At 47.0% G+C, this 27,629-nt stretch overlaps 1 protein-coding gene and 1 pseudogene across 4 annotated transcripts in view; one reads left to right on the top strand and one right to left on the bottom strand.

The window, feature by feature from the left end:
• RABEPK (Rab9 effector protein with kelch motifs) overlaps positions 1–27,629 on the top strand; it is a 38,130-nt gene that overhangs the window by 2,544 nt on the left and 7,957 nt on the right. The window contains exons 1-5 of one of the 4 annotated variants that reach the window (XM_003808045.5): positions 7,548–7,656; positions 7,859–7,985; positions 10,080–10,138; positions 14,647–14,804; positions 20,429–20,581. In XM_003808045.5, the coding sequence (XP_003808093.2) occupies positions 10,086–10,138; positions 14,647–14,804; positions 20,429–20,581 (364 nt within the window). In that variant the 5' untranslated portion in view covers positions 7,548–7,656; positions 7,859–7,985; positions 10,080–10,085. Of the gene's footprint in view, positions 1–7,547; positions 7,657–7,858; positions 7,986–10,079; positions 10,143–14,646; positions 14,805–20,428; positions 20,582–27,629 lie in introns of those variants that run through there. The other 3 variants (XM_034929045.3, XM_034929043.2, XM_003808046.5) reach the window with 3 other exon arrangements.
• Positions 1,695–6,127, bottom strand: LOC129398733 (small ribosomal subunit protein uS2-like; annotated as a pseudogene).

Below are 27,629 nucleotides of genomic sequence, written 5' to 3'. Positions count from 1 at the left end.
GCACTCCAGCCTGGGTGACAATGCAAGGCTCCGTCTTAAAAAAAAGAAAAAGAAAAAAAGAAAGAAAGAAAAAGAAAAACTTAGCCTGGTGTGGTGGCAGATGCCTGTGATCTCAGCTACTCAGGAGACTGAGGCAGGAGAATCACTTGAACCTGGGAGGCAGAGGTTGCAGTGAGCCGAGATCGCACCACTGCACTCCAGCCTGGACAACAGAGCAAGACTCCGTCTCAAAAAAAAGAGGCCTACTTTAGGTTGATAACACAGAGGAGGTAAAGTACAGGATGTAGCTTCTAGCACCATGTGGGCAGAGTTCAAATACAGGCTCTACCACTTATTGTGTGATTTTGGTTTGGGGAAGTTATTTATCCTTTCTGTACTCCAGTTTTCTCAGCTCCAATATGGAGATAATAATAATGCTTACCTCCTCTGGAGATTGTAAGAATACTACTTACCTCATAGGCTTGTACAAAGGTTTAACAGAGTTGGTATATGAAAATGGCTTAAAACAATGTCTAGGCCGGGCACAGTGGCTCACACTTGTGATTCCAACACTTTGAGAGGCCAAGGCAGGAGGATCACTTGAGCCAAGGAGTTCAAGACCAGACTGGGCAACATAGTGAGACCTCATCTCTACCAAAAAAAAAATAAAATAAAATTAGCCAGGTTTGGTGCTGGCACATACCTGTAGACCCAGCTACTCTAAAGACTGATGTGGGAGGATCACTTGAGCCCAGGAGGCCAAGGCTGCAGTGAGCTGTGATTGTGTCACTGTACTACATCAGGGTGACAGTGAGACTCTGTCTCAAAACAAAAAACAAAGACAAAAAAACATTGTCTAGCACAGAGTGAGTGCAATATGAGTGTTAACTCTGAGTATTAGGTGGGCAGGAAAGGCATTTCTGAAGGTGTAACATGTAAGACTTCAGAAAAACAAATGTAGGAGGCTAGGCATGGTGGCTCATGCCTGTAATCACAGCACTTTGGGAGGCCCAGGCGGGCAGATCACTTGAGGTCAGGAGTTCAAGACAGGCCTGGTCAACATGGTGAAATCCCGTCTCTACTAAAAATACAAAAATTAGCCAGGCATGGTGGTGCATGCCTGTAATCCCACCTACTGGGAAGGCTGAGGCAGGAGAATCGCTTGAACCCGGGAGGCAGAGGTTGCATTGAGCCGACATTGCGCCACTGCACTCCAGACTGGGTGACAAAGCGAGACTCCATCAAAAAGAAAGAAAGAGAGAAAGAGAGAGAGGGAGGGGAGGGGAGGAAAAAAAGGCAGGACAGGTGCAATGACTCATGCCTGTAATCCCAGCACTTTGGGAGGCTGAGGTGGGCAGATTTCTTGGGCCCAGGAGTTCGAGACCAGCCTGGGAAACATGGCAAAACCCCATCTCTACAAAAAATATAAAAATTAGCCGGGCATGCTGGCATGTGCCTGTAGTCCCAGCTACTCGAGAGGCTGAGGCGGGAGGATTGCTTGAGCCCCAGAGGCGGAGGTTGCAGTGAGCCAAAGTTGTGCCACTGCACTCCAGCCTAGGCAACAGAGTGAGACCCTGTCTCAAAAAAAAAAAAGGAAAAAAAGGTAAAGGGATAATCTGCTCAGAATTTCTTGGAGAAAAAAATTCAAATGGAAGAAGATGCTGTTCTTGTTTAGATATTTTTCTTTTTTTTTTTTAGAAACTGATGTTTATGGCCAGGCATGGTGGCCATAAACACACACACCTGTAATCCCAACACTTTGGGAGGCCAAGGCGGGCGGATGACCAGGTCAGGAGATCGAGACCAACCTGGCCAACGTGACGAAACACCGTCTATACTAAAAATACAAAAATTAGCCTGCCTGTAATCCCAGCTACTCAGGAGGCTGAGGCAGGAGAATTGCTTGAAACAGGGAGTCAGAGGTTTCAGTGAGCCGAGATCGCGCCACTGCGCTCCAGCCTGGTGAAAGAGCGAGACTGTCTCAAACAAAAAAAAAAGAAACTGATGCTTATTTTCCATCAACCTTATTTCCATGTTGCTTAAGAGTCCCTGCAAGAACAATTTAAGACCATTCAGTGGTCTGAACAGTGGGAGCTGCAGACCAGTCTTCCGTGGCAGGCTGAGTGCTCCAGTCTTCAGTAGGGAACTGCTGAATAGGCACAGAGGATACCTGCACCCTTCAGACCAGTCTGCAACCTCAGGCTGAGTAACGGTGAACTCAGGAGCTGGAGCAGTCCATTCACCCTGAAATTCCTCCTTTGTCACAGCCTTTTCAGCAGCAGCTTGCTCTTCTTTTTCAATCTCTTCAGGATCTCTGTAGAAGTAGAGATTAGGCAGGCTGGGCGCGGTATCTCACGCCTGTAATCCCAGCACTTTGGGAGGCCAAGGCGGGCAGATCATGAGGTCAGGAGATTGAGACCATCCTGGCTAACACGGTGAAACCGCGTCTCTACTAAAAATACAAAAAAATTAGCCGGGCGTGGTGGCAGGCGCCTGTAGTCCCAGCTACCTGGGAGGCTGAGGCAGGAGAATGGCGTGGACCCAGGAGGCAGAGGTTGCAGTGAGCCGAGATTGCGCCACTGCACTCCAGCCTGGGCGACAGAGAGAGACGACGTCTCAAAAAAAAAAAAAAAAAAAGAAGTAGAGATCAGGCATGACCTCCCACAGGTGTTCACAGGAAATGGTGCCACATATGTGCAGAACTTCCCGAGCCAGCATCCACCACATCAAACCTACTGAGTGAGCTCCCTTGTTGTTGCATGGGATGGCAATGTCCACATACTGCAGAGGAGACTCTGTATTACACAGAGCAATGGTAGGTAGGTTAACATAAGATGCCTCTGTTTGAGGCTGGTGGTCAGCCCTGGGGTCAGTAACCACAAAAAGCTGTGGCTCCCGGAAGGAGCCTGGATCTGGTTAGTGAAGGTTCCAGGAGTGAAGTGGCCAGCAACTGGAGTGGCTCTGGTGGCAACAGCAAACTTCAGCACAACCCTCTGGCCAGTATTCCTAGGGGATATAACACTGGCATCAGCAGGGTTTTCAATGGCAACAATGGCATGAGCTGCCAGCAGAAGCTTCTCCCAGGTCCTCTTCAGATTTATGATGTAGATGCCATCACTTTTCCTTTTATAGATGTACTGTTCCATCTAGAAGTCAAGATTGGTGCCACTAAGTGGGTTCCTACTGCAAGGAACTTAAGGACATCCTCCTCCTTCATTTGCAGGACAGCAAGGGCTCTGGACATTGTGAAAGTTTCCCTTTAAGTTATGATGGGAATCCAGAACAACCCCATATGGATCCCTCTGTGGGTAGCATAGAAAACTGGCTGTTTTTCTTTCTTTCTTTTTTTTTTTTTTTTTTTTTTGAGACAGGCTGTCGCCTTTTTTTTTTTTTCTGTCGCCTAGGCTGGAGTGCAGTGGCACAATCTCGGCTCACTGCAACCTCTGCCTCCTAGGCTCAAGCAGTCCTCCCACCTCAGCCTTCCAAGTAGCTGGGATTACAGGCATGCATCTCCATACCTGGGTAATTTTTGTATTTTTAGTAGAGACGGGGTTTCACCATGTTGGTCAGTCTGGTCTCGAACTCCTGACCTCAGTTGATTGGCCCACTTCGGCCTCCCAAAGTGTTGGGATTACAGGCATGAGCCACTGCGCCCAGCCACAATTCACTCTTAATCTCTGAACCTTAGTAATTGGGAATAAATCCTATTCAAGATACCTTCTCAGAAGTGGGAAGGAAGACAAATAGGGAGATGGATGTGAATGTTCTTCATAAACTGTAAAGTGCTTAAAAGGAAGGTCTCACCGGCATTCATTACTTCCCTTGCTGATGCATCAGTAAAGAGGTCAGTGGTGTGCTGTTCCAGTGAAAATAGGTGGCAGTCCTCACATGACCACACTATCTGACAGGAGGAAGCTCCCTCCTGCAGACCCACCTCATTGAGTGAACATCATTCTTCACATCCACAGCAGAGAGAAAAGAAGAAAGCGTGCGTCAGAGTGTTGGGCAAGCTTTTAGGAGAGGTGTTAGACACTTCCAGTGGTTTGGTATGGAGATGGGGTAACAGAGCTTGATGACTGGAATGCATTCTTAGTCTTCCTTGCAAGAAATAAGAGATCTGGGTTCCTGGTTCTGCCATTTTATGTGGGGTAGTTATTTTAACTTCTCTGGGCCTTGATTTCCATTTTTAAAAATACATCTCATGCCAGGCACAGTGGCTCACACCTGTAATCCCAGCACTTTTGGAGGCAGAGGTGGGTGAATCATTTGAGGTCAGGAATTCAAGACCAACCTGGCCAACATGGTGAAACCCTGTCTCTACGAAAAATACAAAAATTAGCCAGGCATGGTGGTGCGCACCTGTAGTCCCAGGTACTCAGGAGGCTGAGGCAAGAGAATTGCTTGAACCTGGGAGGCGGAGGTTGCAGTGACCTGAGATCATGACACTGCACTCCAGGCTGGGCGACAGAACAAGACTCCATCTCAAAATAAGTAAATAAATAAAAATAGAAATAGAAAATACATCTCAGGCAGCCTGGCGCAGTGGCTCACGCCTGTAATCCCAGAACTTTGGGAGACCGAGGTGGGTGGATCACGAGGTCAGGAGTTCAAGAACAGCCTGGCCAAGATGGTGAAACCCCATCTCTACTAAAAATGCAAAAAAAAATTAGCTGGGTGTGGTGGCGGGTACTTGTAATCCCAGCTACTTGGGAGGATGATGCAGAGAATTGCTTGAACCCGGGAGGCGGATGTTGCAGTGAGCCGAGATCATGCCACTGCACTCCCCCAGCTTGGGCGACAGAGCAAGACTGTCTCAAAAAAAAAAAAGAAAATAGATCTCAGGCATTCCACATTCTCAAATGTGATTTCTAGTCTAAAAGCATAGGTTCAGCAGGCACGGTGGCTCATGCCTGTAATGCCAGCACTTTGGGTGGCCAAGGCAGGCGGATGGATCATCTGAGGCTAGGAGTTCAAGACCAGCCTGGCCAACATGGTGAAATGCCGTCTCTACTAAAAGTACAAAAATTAACCATACGTGGTGGCCACGCCTATAATCCCAGCTACTTGGGAGGCTGAGGCAGGACAATTGCTTGAACCCAGGAGGCGGAGGTTGCAGTGAACTGAGGGGCCACTGCATTCCATCCTGGGCGACAAATCGAGACTCCGTCTGTAAATAAATAAATAAATAGGTCCCGCAGTGAAAACTGGCTGCTATTTTGCCCACAAACCTCTTCCAATTTTTCTTGTTGATGTACCACTCCAGCATGGCACCTTGAAACAGAGCTAGCCAGAAAACACCGAGGACATTAGAGCATTCTGCAGCTGTGAGCAGAAATGTACGTGGAGATGCACATGGACATATGGCAGAGCTAACCTGGACTTGGTTTTCTTTCCTGAAGGAGAGCAGAATGACTGAATATCCCTGAACTTCTCTTTGGCAGACAGTCAATGGGGATTTTTCCACTAAAGTGGGAACTCACAAAGACTCCATATGTTTGAAAGAGCCGCAGACCTTGAATTCCATTTTGTCAATAAATTTTGGTTATGGTTTCAAGTAGCTAAAATATTCCTTTCACCAACCTGGCCTTTCACCTGTATTAGCACATCCTCTGAACAGTTCTGTCTGCACAGCAGGTAATACTATCATCATTCTATAGATGAGGAACTAGGGTTCAGAGTGGGTAACTTGCCAAATGTCAGAGTTAGATGGTTAGTGCTGGACCCTGGATTTTTTTTTTTTTTGACAGAGTCTTGCTGTGTTGCCCCGGCTGGAGTGCAGTGGCACGATCTCGGCTCACTGCAACCTCCACCTCCTGGGTTCAAGTGATTCTTCTGCCTCAGCCTCCTGAGTAGCTGGGATTACAGGCAAGCGCCTGGCTGATTTTTTTTTTAGACAGAGTCTTGCTCTGTTGCCCAAGCTGGAGTGCAGTGGCATGATCTTGGCTCACCACAACCTCTGCCTCCCGGTTCAAGCAATTCTCCTGCCTCAGCCTCCCGAGTAGCTGGGACTATAGGTGCGCATCACCATGCCTGGCTAATTTTTGTATTTTTAGTAGAGATGAGGTTTCACTATGTTGGCCAGGCTGGTCTTGAACTCCTGACCTCGTGATCTGCCCTCCTTGGCCTCCCATAGTGCTGGGATTACAGGCATGAGCCACCACACCCAGCCTGGAGCTTGGATTTTAACCCAAGTATGTTTGATCTCTTCCCACTAAGCTACCATAGCTCTATACTCCAGGAGCTCCTGTTTCTAACCTGAGCTGTTTTCTCTATTTCCTAGGACACAGCGACAGTTTCAGAGACTGGAGTTCTTTGAAACAGACATAAGAGAGCAAGCCACCTCTCTATTTTCAGGAAAGACACAGAGAACCTATGGTTATGAACTAAAACAAAGATAATGTAGATTCTGAATATGTCTAGAGACATTGTTCATTTATAGTCAGGAATAGCTTTACCCTTGACAGAGAACTCTGTGCCAGCTGCTGGGTGCTGAGCACTTTTATTTACATTATGTCATGTATTCCCCACCACAACTACGACATACATCTCTTTTTTTTTTTTTTTTTCTTGAGACGGAGTCTGGCTTTGTCACCCAGGCTGGAGTGCAGTGGCACTATCTCGGCTCACTGCAACCTCCGCCTCCCAGATTCAAGCAATTTTCCTGCCTCAGCCTCCTGAGTAGCAGGGATTACAGGCGCCCACCACCACGCCTAGCTAATTTTTGTATTTTTAGTAGAGACGGGGCGGGGGGGGGGGTGGTTTCACCATGTAGGCCAGGCTGGTCTCGAACTCCTGACCTCGTGATCCGCCCGCCTCGGCCTCCCAAAGTGCTGGACTTATAGGCGTGAGCCACCGCGCCCAGCCTATGATAGAAATCTTATTAGCTCCATGGTTATAAACAGACAACCCTGAGGCCTGGAGGAAAGTAACTTCAGAACAGATACTCTCCTGGCTGAACTTTTTATTTATTGCACTCTTGGCAGTCGTCCCTAGTTGTCTTTTTCTTTGATCTCTCTCTAGTTAAGACTTGCTCCTGGAGGAAAAGGGTGGTGGTGTCTGGCTCAGCATAGCACCTGCCATAATTACAAATGGCAATTATGGAATGAATCAGCTGTTTAAAGCACCAAATCTTGAGCGGGCCCGAAGACTGCGCAGGAGGATTGCATGCTCAACTCTCCCCTTTAGAAACTGTTAACAATCGTTGTAACTGGAAATGTAACTGTTATACCCTCCCCCCCTTTTATTTATTTATTTTTTTGAGAGGGAGTTTTTGCGCTGTTGCCCAAGCTGGAGTGTGGTGGCGCCCAGCCCTGTTAGTCCCTTACAGAGTAGATCAGCTGCCGCAGGCATCTGGGTTCCCCAAACGGACGCCCGAACCCGGCATTGCGCAAATCGTTTCCAAGTAGCCCCGGCTTATTTATCCCGTCCGGGAGGGAGGGACCCAGGGAAGGCCCACCCCACTTGGTTCCCGAGAAATGCAGAGCCTGGCGTCCACTCCCGGTCTGGGGGACCCCTCCACCGCCAGCCCAGGAAGTCAGCGCCGGGCCCTCGGGGCGGAGCAGGGAAGAGGGAGCGGTTGGCCCGGACGCTCTTCCGGGTCCTGGGAGGAGGGCCCGGACCTAAGCCCCGCCCCTCCGGGGTGGAGTCACGGCTCGCGACTGGTCTAAGTCGCCGCAGGTATTGCGGTCCGGGGCTGGAGGGTAGGGGCGAGGGTCCCCGGATACCGGGTCTATCACAGTCTCGGGCAGGGAGTCTGAATCTTTTAGGGGAGTGGGCCCAAGCCGGGTGCAAAGAACGGGGAAGGGCCTTCCCTGGCTCCGTCCCGGCCACTTTGACCGAATCAGCCTGTTCTTTCCCGACCCCGTCTCCTATCCCCTAGAACTGCCACGTGGGGATGAGATTTGCTGGGCTGGTAGCAGCGGCTGCTGCGGGAGGTCCCGCCCACGTGAAGCCAGCCTAACTGAGCTCTGGACTTTGGGGACAGCTGTCAGTGGCCTAGGCCGCAGGTGAGATTTATCCATTCATCTCTCAATCTATTTTCTTTCTTCATTCACTAGCCACTCCCCAACTTCTACTCTATGCCAGGTCCATTGGTAGGTTCTCGGAATGGATCTGACAGGCCCAGCCCTCTAGGAACTTAGTCTAGTGGAATTTAATCTAGAATCTAGTCTAGAAGCCTTAAATAGATAAACATTCCAAATGATTCCTGCAATGGTGATGGCTAATACCTTCAGAGCCCAGTGGGTGGAAGAAGGAAGTAACTTGGAAGTGGGTGGAAGAGAAAAGGGCAAATCAGGGAAGGTTTCACCAGGGAAGGGACTTTTGAACTGGGCTTTGAAGGTTAACTAGGAGTTTGCAAATTTCCCAGAAGGGAAGCGACATTCCAAATAGGGGAAGCAGAACAGGCTGCAAAATTATGAAAAGGCCTGCCATATTACAAGAACAGCAAAAAAACCAATAATACAAGAGATTGTGGAGGTGAGTTCATGGGAAAAAAGCTCAACAGCAGAAGGCCTTACTTTCTATGCTATGTTGAGGCCAAGATTTATCCCAGAGCTCAGTATTTCTCAGCTTCTTTAAATATTTTGTCCTTTGAGCGGAGAGCAGTGGCTCACACCTGTAATCCCAGCTTTTTAGGAGGCTGAGGTGGAAGAATTGCCTGAGGCTAGGAGTTCGAGACCAGCCTGGACAACAAAGCGAAACCTCCATTTCTATTTTTTTTTCTTTTTTTTGAGATGGAGTCTTGCTCTGTCGCCAGGCTGGAGTGCAAGTGGCACAATTTCGGCTCACTGCAACCTCCGCCTCTTGGGTTCAAGCAATTCTCACGCCTCAGCCTCCTGAGTAGCTGGGACTACAGGCGTGGGCCACAACGCCCAGCTAATTTTTTTTGTATTTTTAGTAAAGACGGGGTTTCACCATGTTGGCCAGGATGGTATCGATCTGACCTCATGATCCGCCTGCCTCGGCCTCCCAAAGTGCTGGGATTACAGGCATGAGCCACTGCTCCCAGCCCCGTTTCTATTTTTAATTAAAAAATAAATAAATGGCCGGGCTCAGTGTCTCACGCCTGTAATCCCAGCACTTTGGGAGGCCGAGGCGAGCCAAGTTCAAGACCAGCCTGGCGAACATAGTGAAACCCCATCCCTACGAAAAATACAAAAAAAATTAGCCAGATGTGGTGGCACTTGCCTGTAGTCCCAGCTTACTCTGGAGGCTGAGGCAGGAGAATAGCTTGAACCCGGGAGGCAGAGGTTGCAGTGAGCTGAGATCCTGCCACTGCACTCCAGCCTGGGTGACAGAGTGAGACTCCATCTCAGAAAAAATAAAAATTAAAAATAAAGCCAGGCACGGTGGCTCATGCCTGTAATCTCAGCACTTTGGGAGGCTGAGGCGGGCAAATCACCTGAGGTCAGGAGTTAGTGACCAGCCTGGCCAGTGTGGTAAAACCCCGTCTCTACTAGAAAAGCTAGAAAAATGAGCTGGGCGTGGGTGGGCACCTGTAATCTCAGCTACTCAGGAGGCTGAGAAAGGAGAATCATTTAAACCTGGGAGGGGAAGGTTGCAGTGAGCGGAGATTGCACCACTGCACTCCAACCTGTGCAACAGAGTGAGACTCTATCTAAAAATAATAATAAAGATAAATACATAGGCCAGGCACGGTGGCTCACACCTGTAATCCCAGCACTTTGGGAGGCTGAGGCGGGTGGATCAGCTGAGGTCAGGAGTTCGAGACCAGCCTGACCAACATGGTGAAACTCCATCTCTACTAAAAATAGAAAAATTAGCTGGGCGTAGTGGCACATGCCTGTAATCCAAGCTACTCGGGAGGCTGAGGGAGGAGAATCGCTTGAACCTGGGAGGCAGAGGTTGCCATGAGCTGAGATTGTGCCATTGCACTCCAGCCTGGGCAACAAGAGCGAAACTCCATCTCAAATAAATAAATAAATAATAAAAATAAAGATGAAAAGTTGGTGATTCTTATTCAAATCAATCAGGCCTAGAAATTAGTACATTCAACAGGAAAGGTTTAAAAAGGAGGTTGAATTGATTAAGATGATAATCATAAGTGTCTAAAAAGTGCCTTTCTTTCTTATGCATAGGACACCATGAAGCAGCTGCCAGTCTTGGAACCTGGAGACAAGCCCAGGAAAGCAACATGGTCTGTAAGGAAGGATCCAGACACAGAAAAGCATGAGTTTTTGTTTCATTTATAAGTAGTTTACTAACATATTTGATCATCAACAAAAAGGGGTAGAGATGAAACTGTCTGCAGTTTCTGGTAATTAGACTCAAACTGTCTGAGAAAGTCTTCAGAGGAAAGATAGGGGGGCAGTAATTATCACAGAGCAGATGTTAATTTTATTAAAATCCATTTACCAGAAAGAGTAAGGCACTGACCATCTGGCATCCTCAGCTCCAATGCTGTGTCTTCCCCCGAGCTCTGACTCATTTTTAAGATTTTTAGGAAATTAGATTTGGATTAAACTGGCTTCACTGTTTCTTGGCTGTTTGTTCAAACAACCCTTTATTCAACAACTAACATTGGCCTGATGGGGGCAGCTGCTCTGTGGGTGCTGGAGGTAGAATTGTAAATAGTCTCTGTGTACTGGGGACTACAGACTAAGCAGGTGATGGTGATAAAATGTGATCTGCTCTGAGTCAGGGCCCACAGAAGGTTGTAGAGAGGTGGCAGTTCTTCAACAGGACCTTGAAGGAGAGACTCCAGACTGGCTTCCATGCATCTGTCTTGCTCTGTACCCAGAATACAGCCAATCATGGCATTTCCTAGTTTAAAACCCTTTTGTGCCTCCCTGTTGGTGTTGGGATAAAAATCAGACTCCTGGGCTGGGCACGGTGGCTCATGCCTGTAATCCCAGCACTTTGGGAGGCCAAGGCGGGTGGATCTCCTGAGGTCAGGAGTTTGAGACCAGCCTGACCAATATGGTGAAACCCCATCTCTACTAAAAATACAAAAATTAGCTGGCATGGTGTTGTGCAACTGTAGTCCCAGCTACTAGGGAGGCTAAGACAGGAGAATTGCTTGAATCCGGGAGGCAGAGGTTGCAGTGAGCTGAGATCATGCCACTGTACTCCAGCATGGGCCACAGGGCAAGAATCCGTTTCAAAAAAAAAAAAAAAAGGCCGGGCACGGTGGCTCATGCCTGTAATCCCAGCACTTTGGGAGGCCGAGGTGGGCGGATCACGAGGTCAGGAGATCAAGACCACCCTGGCTAACATGGTGAAACCCTGTCTCTACTAAAAATACAAAAAATTAGCCGGGCGTGGTGGCGGGCATCTGTAGTCCCAGCTACTCGGGAGGCTGAGGCACTCCAGCCTGGGCGACAGAGAAGGACTCCATCTCAAAAAAAAAGAAAAATCAGACTCCTGACCGGGCGCAATAGCTCATGCCTATAATCCTAGCACTTTGGGAGGCTGAGGTGGGTGGATCACTTGAAGCCAGGAGTTTGAGACCAGTCTGGCCAACATGGCAAAACCCTGTCTCTACTAAAAATACAAAAATTAGCCGGGAGTGGTGGTGCATGCCTGTAATCCTGGCCACTCGGGAGGCTGAGGCAGGACAATTCTTGAACCTGGGAGGTGGAGGTTGCAGCAAGCCGAGATGGTGCCACTGCACTCCAGCCTGGGCGCAACAGAGGGAGACTCCGTCTCAAACAAACAAACAAACAAATTAGACTTCTTAAACTGGCCCAATGGTCCCTGCAAAATGTTTCTGCCTGTATTTCCAATCTCAAATCCCATGACTTGTTCCTTTGTTCTCTTTCTCTTCTTTATTGTGCCCTGTGCACTGTTCCACTCAGGAGCTGTTCATGCTGGTCTCTTTGCCTGGACTGCTCTTTCTGCCTGGAGTGCTCTTTCCCTCCACTTTTTGTCCCTCTCTTTTCCCAGCTTATTTTATTTTATTTTTGAGACAAGTTCTTCCTCTGTGGCTGGCCACCCAGGCTGGAATGCAGTGGTACAATTGTGGCTCATTATAGCCTCGACCTCCTGGCCTCAAGTAACCTTCCCATCTCCATCTCCCAAGTAACTGGGACTGTTGGTGTGTACTACCATGCCCAGCTAATTTTTTTTTTTAGAGACCCAGTCTTGCTATGTTGCCCAGGCTGGTCTCAAACTCCTGGGCTCAGGCAATCCTCCCACTCTAGCCTCCCAAAGTGCTGAGATTACAGGTGTGAACCACCACACCTGGCCTACCCAGCTAATTTCTACTCATACTTCAGATCTCTCTCCAAATGGTGCTTCTTCAGGAAGCCTTCTCTGACCACCCTATCTCCCTGGCTCCTTACAGGGTGAGACCCTCCTAAGACATGCATGTCCTCATACTATATATTCTGTACTCCTTTCTACCACAATTGAAGTGAAACAGATAGTTGTGAAACTGTTGAATGTTTCTTTTCCCAACTAGTCTGTAAGGGCTATCAAGGCAGGGACTTTTTTTTTGTTATATCCACCATCTCTGGATGGCTGTGTGCTTTTGGTAAATTACTTAACCTTTCTTAGCTTCAGTTCCTCCGTTGTAGAACTCAGATGATGGTAACAGCTGTTATCCTCAAAGCGTTTTTTTAGTTTTTGTTTGTCTTTGAAACGGAGTCTCACTCTGTTGCCAGGTTAGAGTGCAGTGGCACGATCTCGGCTCACTGCAACTTCCGCCTCCCGGGTTTAAGCGATCCTGCCTCAGCCTCCCAAGTAGCTGGGACTATAGGTGCATGCCACCACACCCAGGTAATTTTCGTATTTTTAGTAGAGACGGGGTTTCATCATGTTGCCCAGGATGGTCTCAATCTCTTGACCTCATGATCTGCCTGCCTCGGCTTCCCAATGTGCTGGGATTACAGGCGTGAGCCACTGCGCCCGGCCCTCAAAGGGGTTTTATGTAGATTAAGTGACATCAGAATAGAGATCTGAATGGGAAACAAATTTGGCAACCACTGATGAATATATAGATGAGTGATAATTGAAGTTATCACTACAGATAACATTAATCAGGTAAGCAAATGTAAAGTGAGGAAAAGAGAATCTTGAGAATGTTGGAGAGTCAGGAGGTGGCTGGTAGGAAAGGAGTCGGAGAAGGAAGCAGAAAGGACAACCAGAAAAGTGAGTGCAGAACCAAAGGAAGGGATGTGGGAAAGCCTGGCTGGGAGAAAGGCACAAGAAGTGGGGAGAGGTCAGGAGTCTCAAACACCAGAGAGGTCAAATAAGACAGGGCCTGAAAAACAGCTACAGAATTTTCTTTTCCAATCAGGAAGCTTCAAGTGTGTTTTCTCAGTCAGCATTCAGAATCACTGTGGAGAGTGGAATGGGCTGGGTGTGGTGGGCACGTCCCTAGCACTTAGGGAGACCAGGGCAGAAGAATTGCTTGAGGCTGGGAGTTCAAGGCTGGCCAACATAGTGAAACCCCATCTCTACTAAAAATACAAAAATTAGCCAGGCATGGTGGTGCGCGCCTGTAGTCCCAGCTACTCGGGAGGCTGAGGCAGGAGAATCACTTGAAGCCTGGAAGTGGAGGTTATGGTGAGCCAAGATTGCACCACTGCACTCCAGCCTGGGCAACAGAGCGAGACTCCGTCTCAGAAAAAAAAAAAAAGAGAGAGAGAGAGAGAGAGTGGAATGACCGAATTCTGTATGTGATTTTTCAGAGTGCTAGCTTTGGCTTCCATCAGATTGAGCTTTGGGGGTAATCTGGAAAAGCTCTGAAATCAGTAAATTCTGGATAATTTTTTTGATGGAGAGGAATCACTGGCTAGTGGCAAGAGCCCCAGGGCTGTTGGTTACCATGTGGTGGCACATAAAGCTCTCGCCACCATTTATTGAGTCCTTCCCTGCCCTGTTTTGACGTCTTGTCTCAGTCTTCACAATCATCTTTTGCAGTAAGAACTGTTGCTGTCCATCCAGGCACGGTGGCTCACGCCTGTAATCCCAGCAATTTGGGAAGCCGAGGCAGGCAGATCACCTGAGGTCGGGAGTTCGAGACCAGCCTGACCAACATGGAGAAATCCCATCTCTACTAAAAATATAAAATTAGCCAGGTGTGGTGGCACATGCCTGTAATCCCAGCTGCTAGGGAGGCTGAGGCAGGAGAATTGCTTGAACCCGGGAGGCGGAGGTTGCAGTGAGCCGAGATCGCGCCATTGCACTCCAGCCTGGGCAACAAGAGCAAAACTCCATCTTAAAAAAAAAAAAAAAAAAAAAAGAACCATTGCTGTCCTCATTTCACAAATGAGTAAACTAAAGTTCAGAAAGGTTAAGTGACTTCCAAAAGGTCACACATCTAGGAAGTACCTGAACTGGAATTTGAACCAGATCTGTCTGAATTCACACACCATGCTCACAGCCACCATCCTGTGCCAAGACCCATCACTGAACATTTCTGGAGGTCAGTTTCCCTATCTACCAAATGGGGAAAAATAAGCCCAGTGCATTCCTACCAGATTACTGTGAGATGAAGACAGTGACAAAATTGAAAAGCCAAAGACTGTGTGCAAAGGGGAGGTACTATTATTAATCAGAGAAGTGCTGCTTTATTGGGTACAATTTAAAGTGTCTGCATAAGGCCCTTCATTCTGGTGAATATTTCATGAGGAATGGAAAGAACACACTACTGCGTTTATTCTCTGCTCAGGCCTCCTGAATACATCCTTCCTTTGGCAGGTACACCTTGACTGTCCCTGGAGACAGCCCCTGTGCTCGAGTTGGCCACAGCTGTTCATATTTACCCTCAGTTGGTAATGCCAAGAGAGGGAAGGTCTTCATTGTTGGGGGAGCAAATCCAAACAGAAGCTTCTCAGACGTGCACACCATGGATCTGGGTAAGATCAGCAGCTGCAGAGTACATGCCCTGTGGCCAGAGAACAGGGCTGTGTGCTGCTAGCCATGAGCAGGGCATTCCTAAAAACACCAGCAGGGTTTTCCTATAAGAAAAAATGGCCAGGACCAGGTGTGGTGGCTCACGCCTCTAATCCCAGCACTTTGGGAGGCCAAGGCAGGTGGATCACCTGAGGTTAGAGTTCGAGACCAGCCTGACCAATATGATGAAACCCTGTCTCTACTAAAAATACAAAAAAATTAGCCGGGTGTGGTAGTGGGCACCTGTAGTCCCAGCTACTCAGGAGGCTGAGACAGAATTACTTTGAACTGGGGAGATGGAAGTTAAAGTAAGCCAGGATCATGCCACTGTACTCTGGCCTGGGTGACAGAGCAAGACTCTGTCTCAAAAAAAAGAAAAAAGAAAAAGTGAGCATCACTGACAGATCCCTCAGGTTTCTTAGTAGGCCCCTGGCACACATTCATCTGACCAGTACCTCCTTGTTTAGGGGGAGAGAACCCTTATGGAGCCCTGGTTGTCCAGCCATTTATTCATCAAATATTTCTGTAGGATACATTGATGACTACCACCACTCATTCTATTCACATATCCAATATATCACTAAGCCCTACATATCTCTTATCTTTGTTTTCTGTTTTTGTTTTTTTGAGATGGGGTTTCGCTCTTATTGCCCAGGCTGGAGTGCAATGGCGCGATCTTCACTCATTGCAACCTCTGCCTCCCAGGTTCAAGAGATTCTCCTGCCTCAGCCTCCCCAAGTACTTGGGATTACAGGCATGCGCCACCATGCCCAGCTAATTTTTTTTTTTTTTAGACGGAGTCTCACTCTGTCGCCAAGGCTGGAGTGCAGTGGCGCGACCTCGGCTGACCGCAACCTGTGCCTTCCGGGTTCAAGCGATTCTCCTGCCTCAGCCTCCTGAGAAGCTGGGATTACAGGCGCCCACCACTACACCCAGCTAATCTTTTGTATTTTTAGTAGAGACTGAGTTTCACCATGTTGGCCAGGATGGTCTCGAACTCCAGACCTCATGATTCACCCTTCTTGGCCTCCCAAAGTGCTGGGATTACAGGTGTGAGCCACCACGCCCAGCCTACATATCTCTTATCTTTATCCATGTCTGTTCATTTCCACTACTACTACTGTAGTCCAAGCCACTGTTATCTCTCAACTAGACTTACAAGAGCCTCCTCACCAGCCTCCCTGCTTCCAAGTTTACCCCCTATACAGTGCGTTTTCTCTACCTAGCCAGCGAATATCATCTAAAATACAAATCTAACCATGTCACTCCCTATTTCAGACCTTTCTCAACCTCCCTTTTTTTTTTTTTTTTTGAGACCAAGTCTTGCTCTGTTGCCCAGGCTGGAGTGCAGTGGTGCTGCAAACTCGGCTTACTGCAACCTCTGCCTCCTGGGTTCAAGCAATTCTCCTGCCTCAGCCTCCTGAATAGCTGGGATTACAGGTGTGCGCCACCATGCCCTGCTAATTTTTGTATTTTTAGTAGAGATGGGGTTTCACGACGTTGATCAGGCTGGTCTTCAAATCCTGACCTGGTGATCCTCCCGCCTCAGCCTCCCAAAGTGCTGGGATTATGCATGTGAGCCACCACACCAGCCTTTTTTTTTTTGAGGCAGCGTGTCGCTCTGTCACCCAGGCTGGAGTGCAGTGGCACAATCTTGGCTCACTGCAACGTCTGCCTACTGGGTTCAAGCGATTCTCCTGCCTCAGCCTCCTGAATAGCTGGGATTACAGGCGCGTGCCACCAGCCTGGCTAATTTTTATATTTTTAGTAGAGATGGGGGTTTCACCATGTTGGCTAGGCTGGTCTCAAACTTCTGACCTCAAGTGATCTGCTTGCATCAGTCTCCCAAAGTGCGGGGATTACAGGCGTGAGCCACCGAGCCCGGCCCCAACCTCATTTCTTGGCTCTCTCCAACCCACATTTGCTGCACTGGATATCCTTCAGTTCCTTGAACACAGCTTGAGCTCTCTGGCCTCCATGCCTTTGCACACACAGATCCCTCTGCTAGGAATGTTTTTCCCTTTTCTTATCATCTGGCTTCTCTATATCTTTCAGATTTCAGATTAAATGTCACTTCTACCAGGAACCTTTCCCGTTACCTCTGGACTCGTTCAGGCGCTACGTGACTCTGTATGTCCGTAGTCTCATGTGCTCTTCCATCCTGTCTGCCTTCACAGCCCTATCACATGTGATTGTTTCTTGTCCATCTGCCCCACGAGAACATAAGCTCCTCAGAAACAGATAGCATATTTTCCTCATCATTGTATCCCAGACACTACCACAGGGCTTAGTACAGAGTGGGTGCTCTATAAGTATTTAAATGAATGAATGAATGAACCTGCTAATAAGAAACAATTGGAGCTGGGCGCAGTGGCTCACGCCTGTAATCCCAGCACTTTGGGAGGCTGAGGCGGGCGGATCGCTAGGTCAAGAGATCGAGACCATCCTGGCTAACACGGTGAAACCCTGTCTCTACTAAAAATACAAAAAATTAGCCGGGCGTGGTGGCGGGCACCTATAGTCCCAGCTACTCGGGGAGGCTGAGGCAGGAGAATGGCGTGAATCCGGGAGGCAGAGCTTGCAGTGAGTGGAGATCATGCCACTGCACTCCAGCCTGGGTGACAGAGCAAGTCTCCGTCTCAAAAAAAAAAAAAAAGGAAATGATTATTAGCTGGGCGTGGTGACTCACGCCTGTAATCCCAGCACTTTGGGAGGCCGAGGCAGGCAGATCACAAGGTCAGGAGATCGAGACCATCCTGGCCAACATGGTGAAACCCTGTCTCTACTAAAAATACAAAAAAATTAGCTGGGCATGATGGCTCTTGCCCGTAGTCCCAGCTGAGGCAGGAGAATTGCTTGCATCTGGGAGGCAGAGGTTGCAGTGAGCCAAGATTATGCCACTGCACTCCAGTCTGGCAACAGAGCAAGACTCCGTCAAAAAAAAAAAAAAAAGAAAAAAAAAGAAACGATTATTCTTTGCTCTACACAAGGGCAGAAGTTGAACAATGGTGGCCCACTTACGTATTTTGTTAGGTCCATGTAACATTTCCCTATTGTTTTAATCTTAAGTTTTTTTTTTTGAAATGGAGTCTCAAACTGTCACCCAGGCTGGAGTGCAGAGGCACGATCTTGGCTCACTGCAACCTCTGCCTCCTGGGTTAAAGTGATTCTCCTGGGCCGGGCATGGTGGCTCACCATGCTGTAATCCCAGCACTTTGGGAGGCCGAGGTGGGCGGATCACGAGGTCAGGAGATCGAGACCATCCTGGCTAACACGGTGAAAACCCATCTCTACTAAAAATAAAAAAAAAAATTAGCCAGGCGTGGTGGCGGGCGCCTGTAGTCCCAGCTACTCGGGAGGCTGAGGCAGGAGAATGGCATGAACTCGGGAGGCAGAGCTTGCAGTGAGCCAAGATCACGCCACTGCACTCCAGCCTGGGTGATAGGGTGAGACGCCATCTCAAAAAAAAAGAAAGTGATTCTCCTGCCTCATACTCCCAAGTAGCTGGAACTACAGGCACGCGCCACCATGCCCTGCTAATATTTGTATTTTTAGTAGAGATGGGTTTTCACCATGTTGGCCAGGAGGGTCTTGAACTCCTAACCTCAAGTGATCCACCCACCTCGGCCTCCCCAAGTGCTGGGATTACATGCGTGAGCCACCACGCCCAGCATAATCTTAAATTGTTTACCAACCAATTATGCAGAAATCTACATATAAAAATTTAAATGGTTTGGCTTCTCTTGATAATGTTGGAAAATCTAATGTCAGTAGGCCTCCCTGTCTACATGGCAACAATTATTTGGAACTGAGCTGCCACCTATCAAGAGGGCTCTTATTCTCCAGTTTGCCACAGTTTTTGTTACTCCCACCTAGGCATTTGAATTTCTACTCCCTGCACTAAAAAAATCAAAGGTAGGCTGGACGAGGTGTAATCCCCCAGCACCTTGGGAGGCCGAGGCGGGCGGGTCACTTGAGGTCAGGAGTTTGAGGCCAGCCTGGCCAATATGGTGAAACCCCCATCTCTACTAAAAATACAAAAATTAGCCAGGCATGGTAGCTCACACTTTTAATCCCAGCTACTTGGGAGGCTGAGGCAGGAGAATCGCTTGAACCTGGGAGGCAGAGGTTGCAGTGAGCGGAGATCGCACCAGTGCGCTCCAGCCTGGGCAACAGAGCAAGACTCCATCTCAAAAAAAAAAAAAAAATTCAAAGATAAATCACTTCTAGCCCTCAATTACATTAAATTAGTTCAAGTTACATCTTTATTGCAACCTATTAATAGCTTTGTGACCCTGGCTACACCATCTCAACCATCTGGACCTCAGTGCTCTATAAAGTAGGGATAATAACTTGCTTCAGATCTAACAAGATAATGCCTGTAAAGGTCTTGTGTAATTGGTTAACCAAGTAAAATAATTGTTAATAATAAAGGTTAGGGTTTTTTGTTTGTTTGTTTGTTTTTTGAGACGGAGTCTTACTGTGTCACCCAGGCTGGAGCGCAATCTCAGCTCACTGCAAGCTCCACCTCCCGGGTTAATGCCATTCTCCTGCCTCAGCCTCCCAAGCAGCTGGGACTACAGGCGCCTGCCACCACGCCCAGCTAATTTTTTGTATTTTTAGTAGAGACAGGGTTTCACCATGTTAGCCAGGATGGTCTTGATCTCCTGACCTCGTGATCCGCCCACCTCGGCTTCCCAAAGTGCTGGGATTACAGGCATGAGCCACAGCGCCTGACCAAGGTTAGGTATTACTATTCTGTGAACTTGTCTTAGCCAGCCATCATTTATTTGCAAGTAACAGAATCTCACTTAAACCAGAGGAAAAAGGGGGAATTTATTTAGTCAGATACAGGCGTGTTTCTTTCTTTCTTTCTTTCTTTTTTTGAGACAGAGTCTTGCTGTGTTCCCAGACTGGAGTACAGTGGCACAATCTTGGCTTGCTGCAACCTCCGCTTGGTTTACCAAGTAAAATAACCCCGGGTTCAAGCAAGTCCCCTGCCTCAGCCTCCCGAGTAGCTGGGACTACAGGCGCGTGCCACTATGCTCGGCTAATTTTTTGTATTTTAGTAGAGATGAGGTTTCACCATGTTGGCCAGGATGGATTCGATCTCCTGACCTCGTGATCTGCCCACCTGGGCCTCCCAAAGTGCTCGGATTACAGGCGTGAGCCACTGCACCTGGCTGATACAGGCGTGTTTCAAAGAATTCAAGGACAGGAAGTAGAGCCCAGGATCATGAGAAAGTGGAAGCACTTGATCTGGTTGGCTCATTCTGGTTTCATTGGCTACCTTCAACCCAATCAGCTAAAGCTACAAAGTCAAAGCGTAGTACAAACATGTCATCTGGGATCTATCCTTGTGGTTGACAAAGTGGGGACAGTTTCCATAGAACGGGGTCTATGGACTAGGCAGACAGCCCCCTAAGTATCTATTATACAATTTTCTGGAGGTTGACAACATGCCCTTTAAGTGATTCAGTGGTTTTCATTTATGTTTATGGCCCTCTTCTCATGACCCTCCCCAAGTGTGCCAACCAATATAATAATTGGCAGCCCCAATCTAGGAACTGGGTGAAATGTTTTCCAGGAAAACACCAGTGGGACTTAGATACCTGCAAGGGCCTCTTGCCCCGGTATGAACATGCTAGCTTCATTCCCTCCTGCACACCTGACCGTATCTGGGTATTTGGAGGTGCCAACCAATCAGGAAATCGAAATTGTCTACAAGTCCTGAATCCTGGTAAGTAGCCAAAGGTTATTTTATTTACGTACATACAAATAAACTTTCATGCACACACACACATATATATATAAATCCAATTATAATTCCAGTACATTTGGATTATACTAATTACCATTTAACTTTGCTGACATAGAAAATAGGAATTTTAACTTGTAGCATAATCTGAAAACAACAGAATAAAAACAATTGTTGGTAACACATACAATTTTTAACTTGTTAAATGTCAAAGCTGGAAGGGACTTCAGAGAACAGCTATGTCAAGTGGGCTACTCAGGTTTATCAAGGGCAAAGTGACTTTCCTAAAGTCACAAGAGGCCGGGCATGGTGGCCCATGCCTGTAATCCCAGTACTTTGGGAGGCTGAAGAAGGCAGATCACTTGAGGTCAGGAGTTTGAGATCGGCCTGGCCAGCATGGTAAAACCCCCATCTCTATTAAAAATACAAAAATTAGCTGGGCGTAGTGGTGGGCACCTATAATCCCAGCTACTCAGGAGGCTGAGGCAGGAGAATCGCTTGAACCCGGGAGGCGGAGATTGCAGTGAGCTGGGATCATGCCACTGCACTCCAGCCTGGGCGACAGAGTGAGACTCTGTCTCAAAAAAAAAAAAAAAAAGAAAAAGGAAAAAAAATTTTTTTAAAAAATAAAGTCACAAGAGAGTCAGTGACTGAGCCAGGCTTAGAACCCAAGTCACCTAGATTAGTAGTCCTCCAGTAAAGGCGATTGTGCCCCCGGGGGACATTTGGCCATATCTGGAAACATTTTGGGTTATCACAACTGGGGGTAGCGTGGGCTACTGGCTTCTAGGGGGTAGAGGCCTGATATGCTGTATATATATCCTGTCGTGCCTAAGACAGCCATCACAGGGAAGAATTGTCTGGTCTAAAATGTCAGTAGTGCCAAAGTTAAGAAACACTGACCTGGATCCTCCTAGTATGTTTCTTTTAGCCAAAAGTACAAAGTTCCTAACTTGTCTCACTGGCAAGACATTTTGTTTGTTCGTTTTGTTTGTTTGTTTGTTTTTGTTTTTCATATCTTGCTGTTTCTATCACTGGCAGTTTTATTATAGAGGAAGCAGTTTGGGAACGTCACTACTGAGAGGAGGTTGCTAAACCACCTGTGGGGAAGTGGACTTGTCTTTTTGCCTTTTGTTTGTTTGTTTTTGTTTTTCTCTTTACAAATATTATTTATGTTCATTGTAAAATATTTGAAAAGTACAAATAAGTGGAAAAAGTCATCCACAATCCATTATTATATTAAGGCTATTACCAATTTTCTGTCTTTTTTTTTTTTTTTTTGTGACGGAGTTTCACTCTTGTTGCACAGGCTGGAGTGCAGTGGTGTGATCTCGGCTCACCACAACCTCTGCCTCCCGGGTTCAAGTGATTCTCCTGCCTCAGCCTCCCAAGTAGCTGGGATTACAGGCATGCGCCACCATGCCTGGCTAATTTTGTATTTTTAGCAGAGATGGGGTTTCTCCATGTTAGCCAGGCTGGTCTCAAATTCTTGATCTCAGGTGATCCGCCCACCTCAGCCTCCCAAAATGCTGGGATTACAGGCATCACCCAATGTGACCGGCCCAGCTTTCTGTCTTTTTCCCGTCTTTTCTCTGTTTTTACAAGCCTGAGATCATACTATATTTACACATTCATAACTTTTTCCTTTTAATTTCATAATCCCAGGAGAAATAGGTGGGTTTTTTTTTTGGCTTTAGCAAAAATAATTGATTTGTTATTAATAACAATGCTTTGTTAATATAATATCATTTGTTTGTTTTGTTTTGGGTTTTTTTATTGTTGGTAACTTTTTTTTTTTCGAGGCAGGGTCTCACTCTGTTGCCCAGGCTGGGATGCAGTGGTATGATCACAGCTCACTGCAGCCTCGACCACCCAGGCTCAGGTGAACCTCCTACCTCAGCCTCCCGGGTAGCTGGGACTACAGGCGCTTGCCACCATGCCTAGCTAATTTGTTTGTATTTTTTGTAGAGACAGAGTTTTGCCATGTTGCCCAAGGTGGTCTCAAACTCCTGGGCTCAAGCAATTTGCCTGCCTCGGCCTCCTGAAGTGTTGGGATTACAGACATGAGCCACTGCACCTGGCCAACATCATTTTTAATGGCTGTATCATACTCCATTATATATAAAATACTCCATAATATCATAACTTCTCCATTTATGAACGTTTAGTTCTTTTCAGGTTTTTACCATTATAATTAACAAAGCAGTGAACATCTTCATTCAGAAGTCATAGACTGTATTTCAAATTATTTTCTTAGGGTTCCTGCCAAGAAATAAAAAGACTGGGTAAAATACTGTGAACCTTTTCAAGGTTTTGATACATACTACCAAATTGCTCTCCAGAAAGATTTTTCCGGTTTATCCTCTCTCCAACTGTGTTTAACAGTGTTTCTTTCATTACTGACCAGCACTGAATTTATCAGTTTTAAACATTGCTAATTTGATAGGCAAAAAAACTTGTACATAATTTAAATATGCATTTTGGGCCGGTGTGGTGGCTTACACCTGTAATCCCAGCACTTTGGGAGGCTGAGGTGTACAGATCACCTGAGGTCAGGAGTTCCAAAGCAGCCTGGCCAACATGGTGAAACCCTGTCACTACTAAACATACAAAAATTAGCCAGGCATGGTGGTGCATGCCTGTAGTCCCAGCTGCTGAGGAGGGCGAGGCAGGAGGATCGCTTGAACCCTGGAGGCAGAGGTTGCAATGTGCCGAGATCACGCCACAGCCTGAGCAATGAGTGAGACTCTCTCTCAAAAAAGCATTTTTTGACCTGGACATTTTTCACATGTCAGCCAACTCTTGCTCAGTTCCCTCTATCAACAATATATTTGGGGTGTTGCCCACCTACTACATTTGTTGAGTATTGCCCGATACAAAAATTAAAATAAAAAAAAAACTATTGTACAATAGTTGGTCAGAGTTCAGGAACTAGGACCAAATTTTCTTATATGTCAAGTATTTAAATTCCTTCAGCACATTTAGACAGTATGTTATCTTTTAATTTGATTTATTTGTTTGGGTATTTATTTCCTGTCTTCCCTCCTCTTCCATGCCCTCCCTCTGTGGAACATAAGCGCTTTGAAGGGAAGAGTTTGTTTATTGTTGAATACTCAGGGTACAGAACACTGTCCGAAATAAAGTAGACACGGCCGGGCATGGTGGCTCATGCCTATAATCCCAACACTTTGCGAGGACGAGGAGGGCGGATCAAAAGGTCAGGAGTTCCAGACCAGCCTGGCCAACATACTGAAAGCCCGTCTCTACTAAAAATACAAAAAAAAAAATTAGCTGGGCTTGGTGGCAGGTGCCTGTAGTCCCAGCTACTTGGGAGGCTGAGGCAGGAGAATCGCTTGAACCTGGGAGGTGGAGGTTGCAGTGAGCCGAGATCGCGCCACTGCACTCCAGCCTGGGTGACAGAGTGAGACACCGTCTCAAAAAAAAAAAAAAGAAGAAGAAAGTGATAGAGTAGACACTTGGCAGACCATTTGGCTAATTGTGAAGCAAATTTGCTTGGAGGACTAGCAGTATAATATGGTGGTTAAGGGCACAGATGAGGGTCTCTGTTTTGCTATGCACTAACTATGACCTTGGACAAGTGATTTAACCTCTGTCTGCCTCTGTTTTCTGTCACATTGGTTAGTAATAGTTTCTACCTTGTTAATTTGTCAAGGATTTAAATAAACTCAGTATCTGGCACGTAATTAATGCTCAGTAATTGTTGTGGTAGTTGATGTAGTTAAGGTTTGGCAAAGGGAAATCAGTTCTGGAACCCTGGCCTTTTGATTTTCAACAATGGTATCCATTGAAATAAAATAAAGTGAGAATTTGGAAAGCTGTCAAAGAGGGTGATTTTATTTTATTTATTTATTTATTTTTATTTTTGAGACAGTGTATCGCTGTGTTGCCAAGGCTGGAGTGCAGTGGCGCAATCTCAGCTCACTGCATCCTCCACCTCTTGGGTTCAAATGATTCTCCAGCCTCAGCCTCTCGAGTAGCTGGGATTACAGGCACATGCCACCATGCCCAGCTAATTTTTATATTAAAGAGGGTGATTTTCTATCATATCCCTTTTCTCTCCTAGAAAATATAATTTGACATCATGCCCAAGAAATATGAAATATGTACTTAGTTGCATTTGTTACCAAGGCAAGTCCCTCAAATGCTCAGGACTCCTTTGTGATTCTTTGTGCTGGTGTTTGAGTTGGCAGCAATACAGCCCTAGGGTCTTCTGGGCCTGGAGGTGACATGTATACCTTTCTAGCTCCCTCTAAGATCCAAAAGCTCTCCAACATCTGTAACTATAGAGACAGCTACATTTTGCTTTGGATATAGGCTGAGACTTTTTCAGTCTCCAGGTCCCCATTTGAGTCCCACACATATTACAGATGTTTCCTGTGGCATTTTATATATTGGATGTAGACCTTTTACAAAAGACAGAATTTCTTGGTGTGTTATGGTAGAGCAAGTATGGGACTCTGATAGAACTGAGTTCAGGCCCGGCGCGGTAGCTCACGCCTGTAATCTCAGCACTTTGGGAGGCCGAGGCGGGCGGATCACGAGGTCAGGAGCTCGAGACCATCCTGGCTAACACGGTGAAACTCCGTCTCTACTAAAAAAAAAAAAAAATACAAAAAATTAGCCGGGCATGGTGGCGGATGCCTGTAGTCCCAGCTGCTCGGGAGGCTGAAGCAGGAGAATGGCGTGAACCCGGAAGGCGGAGCTTGCAAAGTGAGCCGAGATCGCGCCACTGCACTCTGGGCTGGGAGCCACAGCGAGACTCCGTCTCAAAAAAAAAACAACAACAAAAAAAAACTGAGTTCAAACTCCTGCTCTGCTACGCACATATGCTATAACCTGCAGGAAAGGATTTAAATGTGCAGAGCTTCAGTTTCCTCATCTAAAAGTAGAGATACTTCCGCTCACTTCCCAAGCTTGAGTGAAGACACCAGGGATGGCAGTGCCCAGGGCAATGATGCTGCCCATTGAGGGTGCTCAATTAATGCATCTGCTTCTATAAAACCCAGGCTTCATCCTTAAAAGAAATAAGCTTCTATACATCTATCTAGGTGGTGAAATTTTATTCTCCAGTCAGAGGAGTGGGAATTAGAAAGATCTTGGTGTTACTGAAAGAGTTTAAATTCCAACTCAGCCATTTCTTAGGCATGTCACTTTATCTGTCTCTCTCTCTCTCTCTTTCTCTCTCTCTTTCTTTGTCTTATTCTGTAACCAGGCTGGAGTTGCAGTGGTGTGATCTTGGCTCACTGCAACCTCAACCGCTGCAGGCTCAGTATATCCTCCCACCTAAGCTTCTCAGGTAGCTGGGACTATAGGCATACGCCACCACACCCGACTAATTTTTTTTTGTATTTTTTTGTAGAGACAGGGTTTTGCCATGTTGCCCAGGCTGGTCTCAAACTCCTGGGCTCAAGCAATCCACCTGCCCCAGCCTGCTAAAGTGTTGGGATTACAGGCATGAGCCACCGAGCCTGGCTAGCCATGTCACTTTTAAAAAGTTACTTAATCCATCCCTACTTCAATTCTCTTATCTGTAAAATGCGGAAATTAATATTTGTTTAGCATTTACTGTTTAGTAGGGACTGTTATTACTGCTACTGAAATGTAATAGTATTGTCTTTTTTTTTTTTTCATTTCTTTCTTTCTTTTTTTTTTTTTCAAGATATGGTCTTACTCTTTTACCCAGGCTAGAGTGCAATGGCACGATCATAGTTCATTGCAGCCTCAAACTCCTGGGCTCAAGCAATCCTCCTGCCTTGGCTTCCCAAAGTGCTAGGGTTACAGGCCTTACAGCCACTGTGCTCAGCCTAATTTTTTTTAATTTTTAATTTATTTTATTTTATTATTATTTTTTTTTAAGATGAAGTCTCGCTTTGTCAACCAGGCTGGAGTGCAGTGGCATGATCTCAGCTCACTGCATCCTCTGCCTCCTGGTTCAAGTGATTCTCCTGTCTCCGCCTCCTGAGTAGCTGGGATTATAGGTCCCCACCACGACACCTGGCTTGTTTTATTTATTTATTTATTTATTTTTTATTTTTTATTTTTTTTTTTTGAGACGGAGTCTCGCTCTGTCGCCCAGGCTGGAGTGCAGTGGCGCGATCTCGGCTCACTGCAAGCTCCGCCTCCCGGGTTCACGGCATTCTCCTGCCTCAGCCTCCTGAGTAGCTGGGACTACAGGCGCCCGCTACCACGCCCGGCTAATTTTTTGTATTTTTAGTAGAGACGGGGTTTCACCGTGTTAGCCAGGATGGTCTCGATCTCCTGACCTCGTGATCCGCCCGCCTCGGCCTCCCAAAGTGCTGGGATTACAGGCGTGAGCCACCGCGCCCGGCCTATTTATTTATTTTTAGTAGAGATGGGATTTCACCATGTTGGCCAGGCTGGTCTAGAACTCCTAACCTCAAGTGATCCACCCACCTTGGTCTCCCAAAGTGCTGGGATTACAAGTGTGAGCCACTGCACCCCTGGCTGATTTTTTGTAGAGACAGGATATTGCTTTGTTTCCCAGTCTGGTCACAAACTCCTGGGCTCAAGCAATCCTCCTACCTCGATTTCCCAAACTGCTGTGGTTACAGGTGTTAGCTGCTGCACATGGCCTGCCTACTTTCTTTTATTGGCCACATTTTCTGGGAAATCTGGCACACCTGGACTCTGGCATCTAGTGGGAATGAATGTTAGCAGATGTTAGGGGGAGCGATAGTGAGCAAAGTAGAAGAGGGTTCAGAGAGGATATTTGAAGGCCTCCAAAACAAATTGACCTCTTTTTTTTCTTCTTTTTTTTTAATATGGAGCCTTGCTCTGTCACCCAGGCTGGAGTGCAGTGGTGCAATCTCAGCTCACTGCAACCTTCACCTCCTGGGTTCAAGCGATTCTCCTGCCTCAACCTCCTGAGGAGCTGGGATTACAGGTCCCCACCACCATACCCGGCTAATTTTTCAGATTTTTAGTAGAGATGGGGTTTTACCCCATGTTGGCCAGGCTGGTTTCGAACTCCTGACCTCAAGTGATCCGC

Source organism: Pan paniscus, chromosome 11, assembly GCF_029289425.2.
Source record: "Pan paniscus chromosome 11, NHGRI_mPanPan1-v2.0_pri, whole genome shotgun sequence".
Lineage (NCBI taxonomy): Eukaryota > Metazoa > Chordata > Mammalia > Primates > Hominidae > Pan > Pan paniscus.
This window is presented reverse-complemented; position numbering and strand designations above follow the sequence as displayed.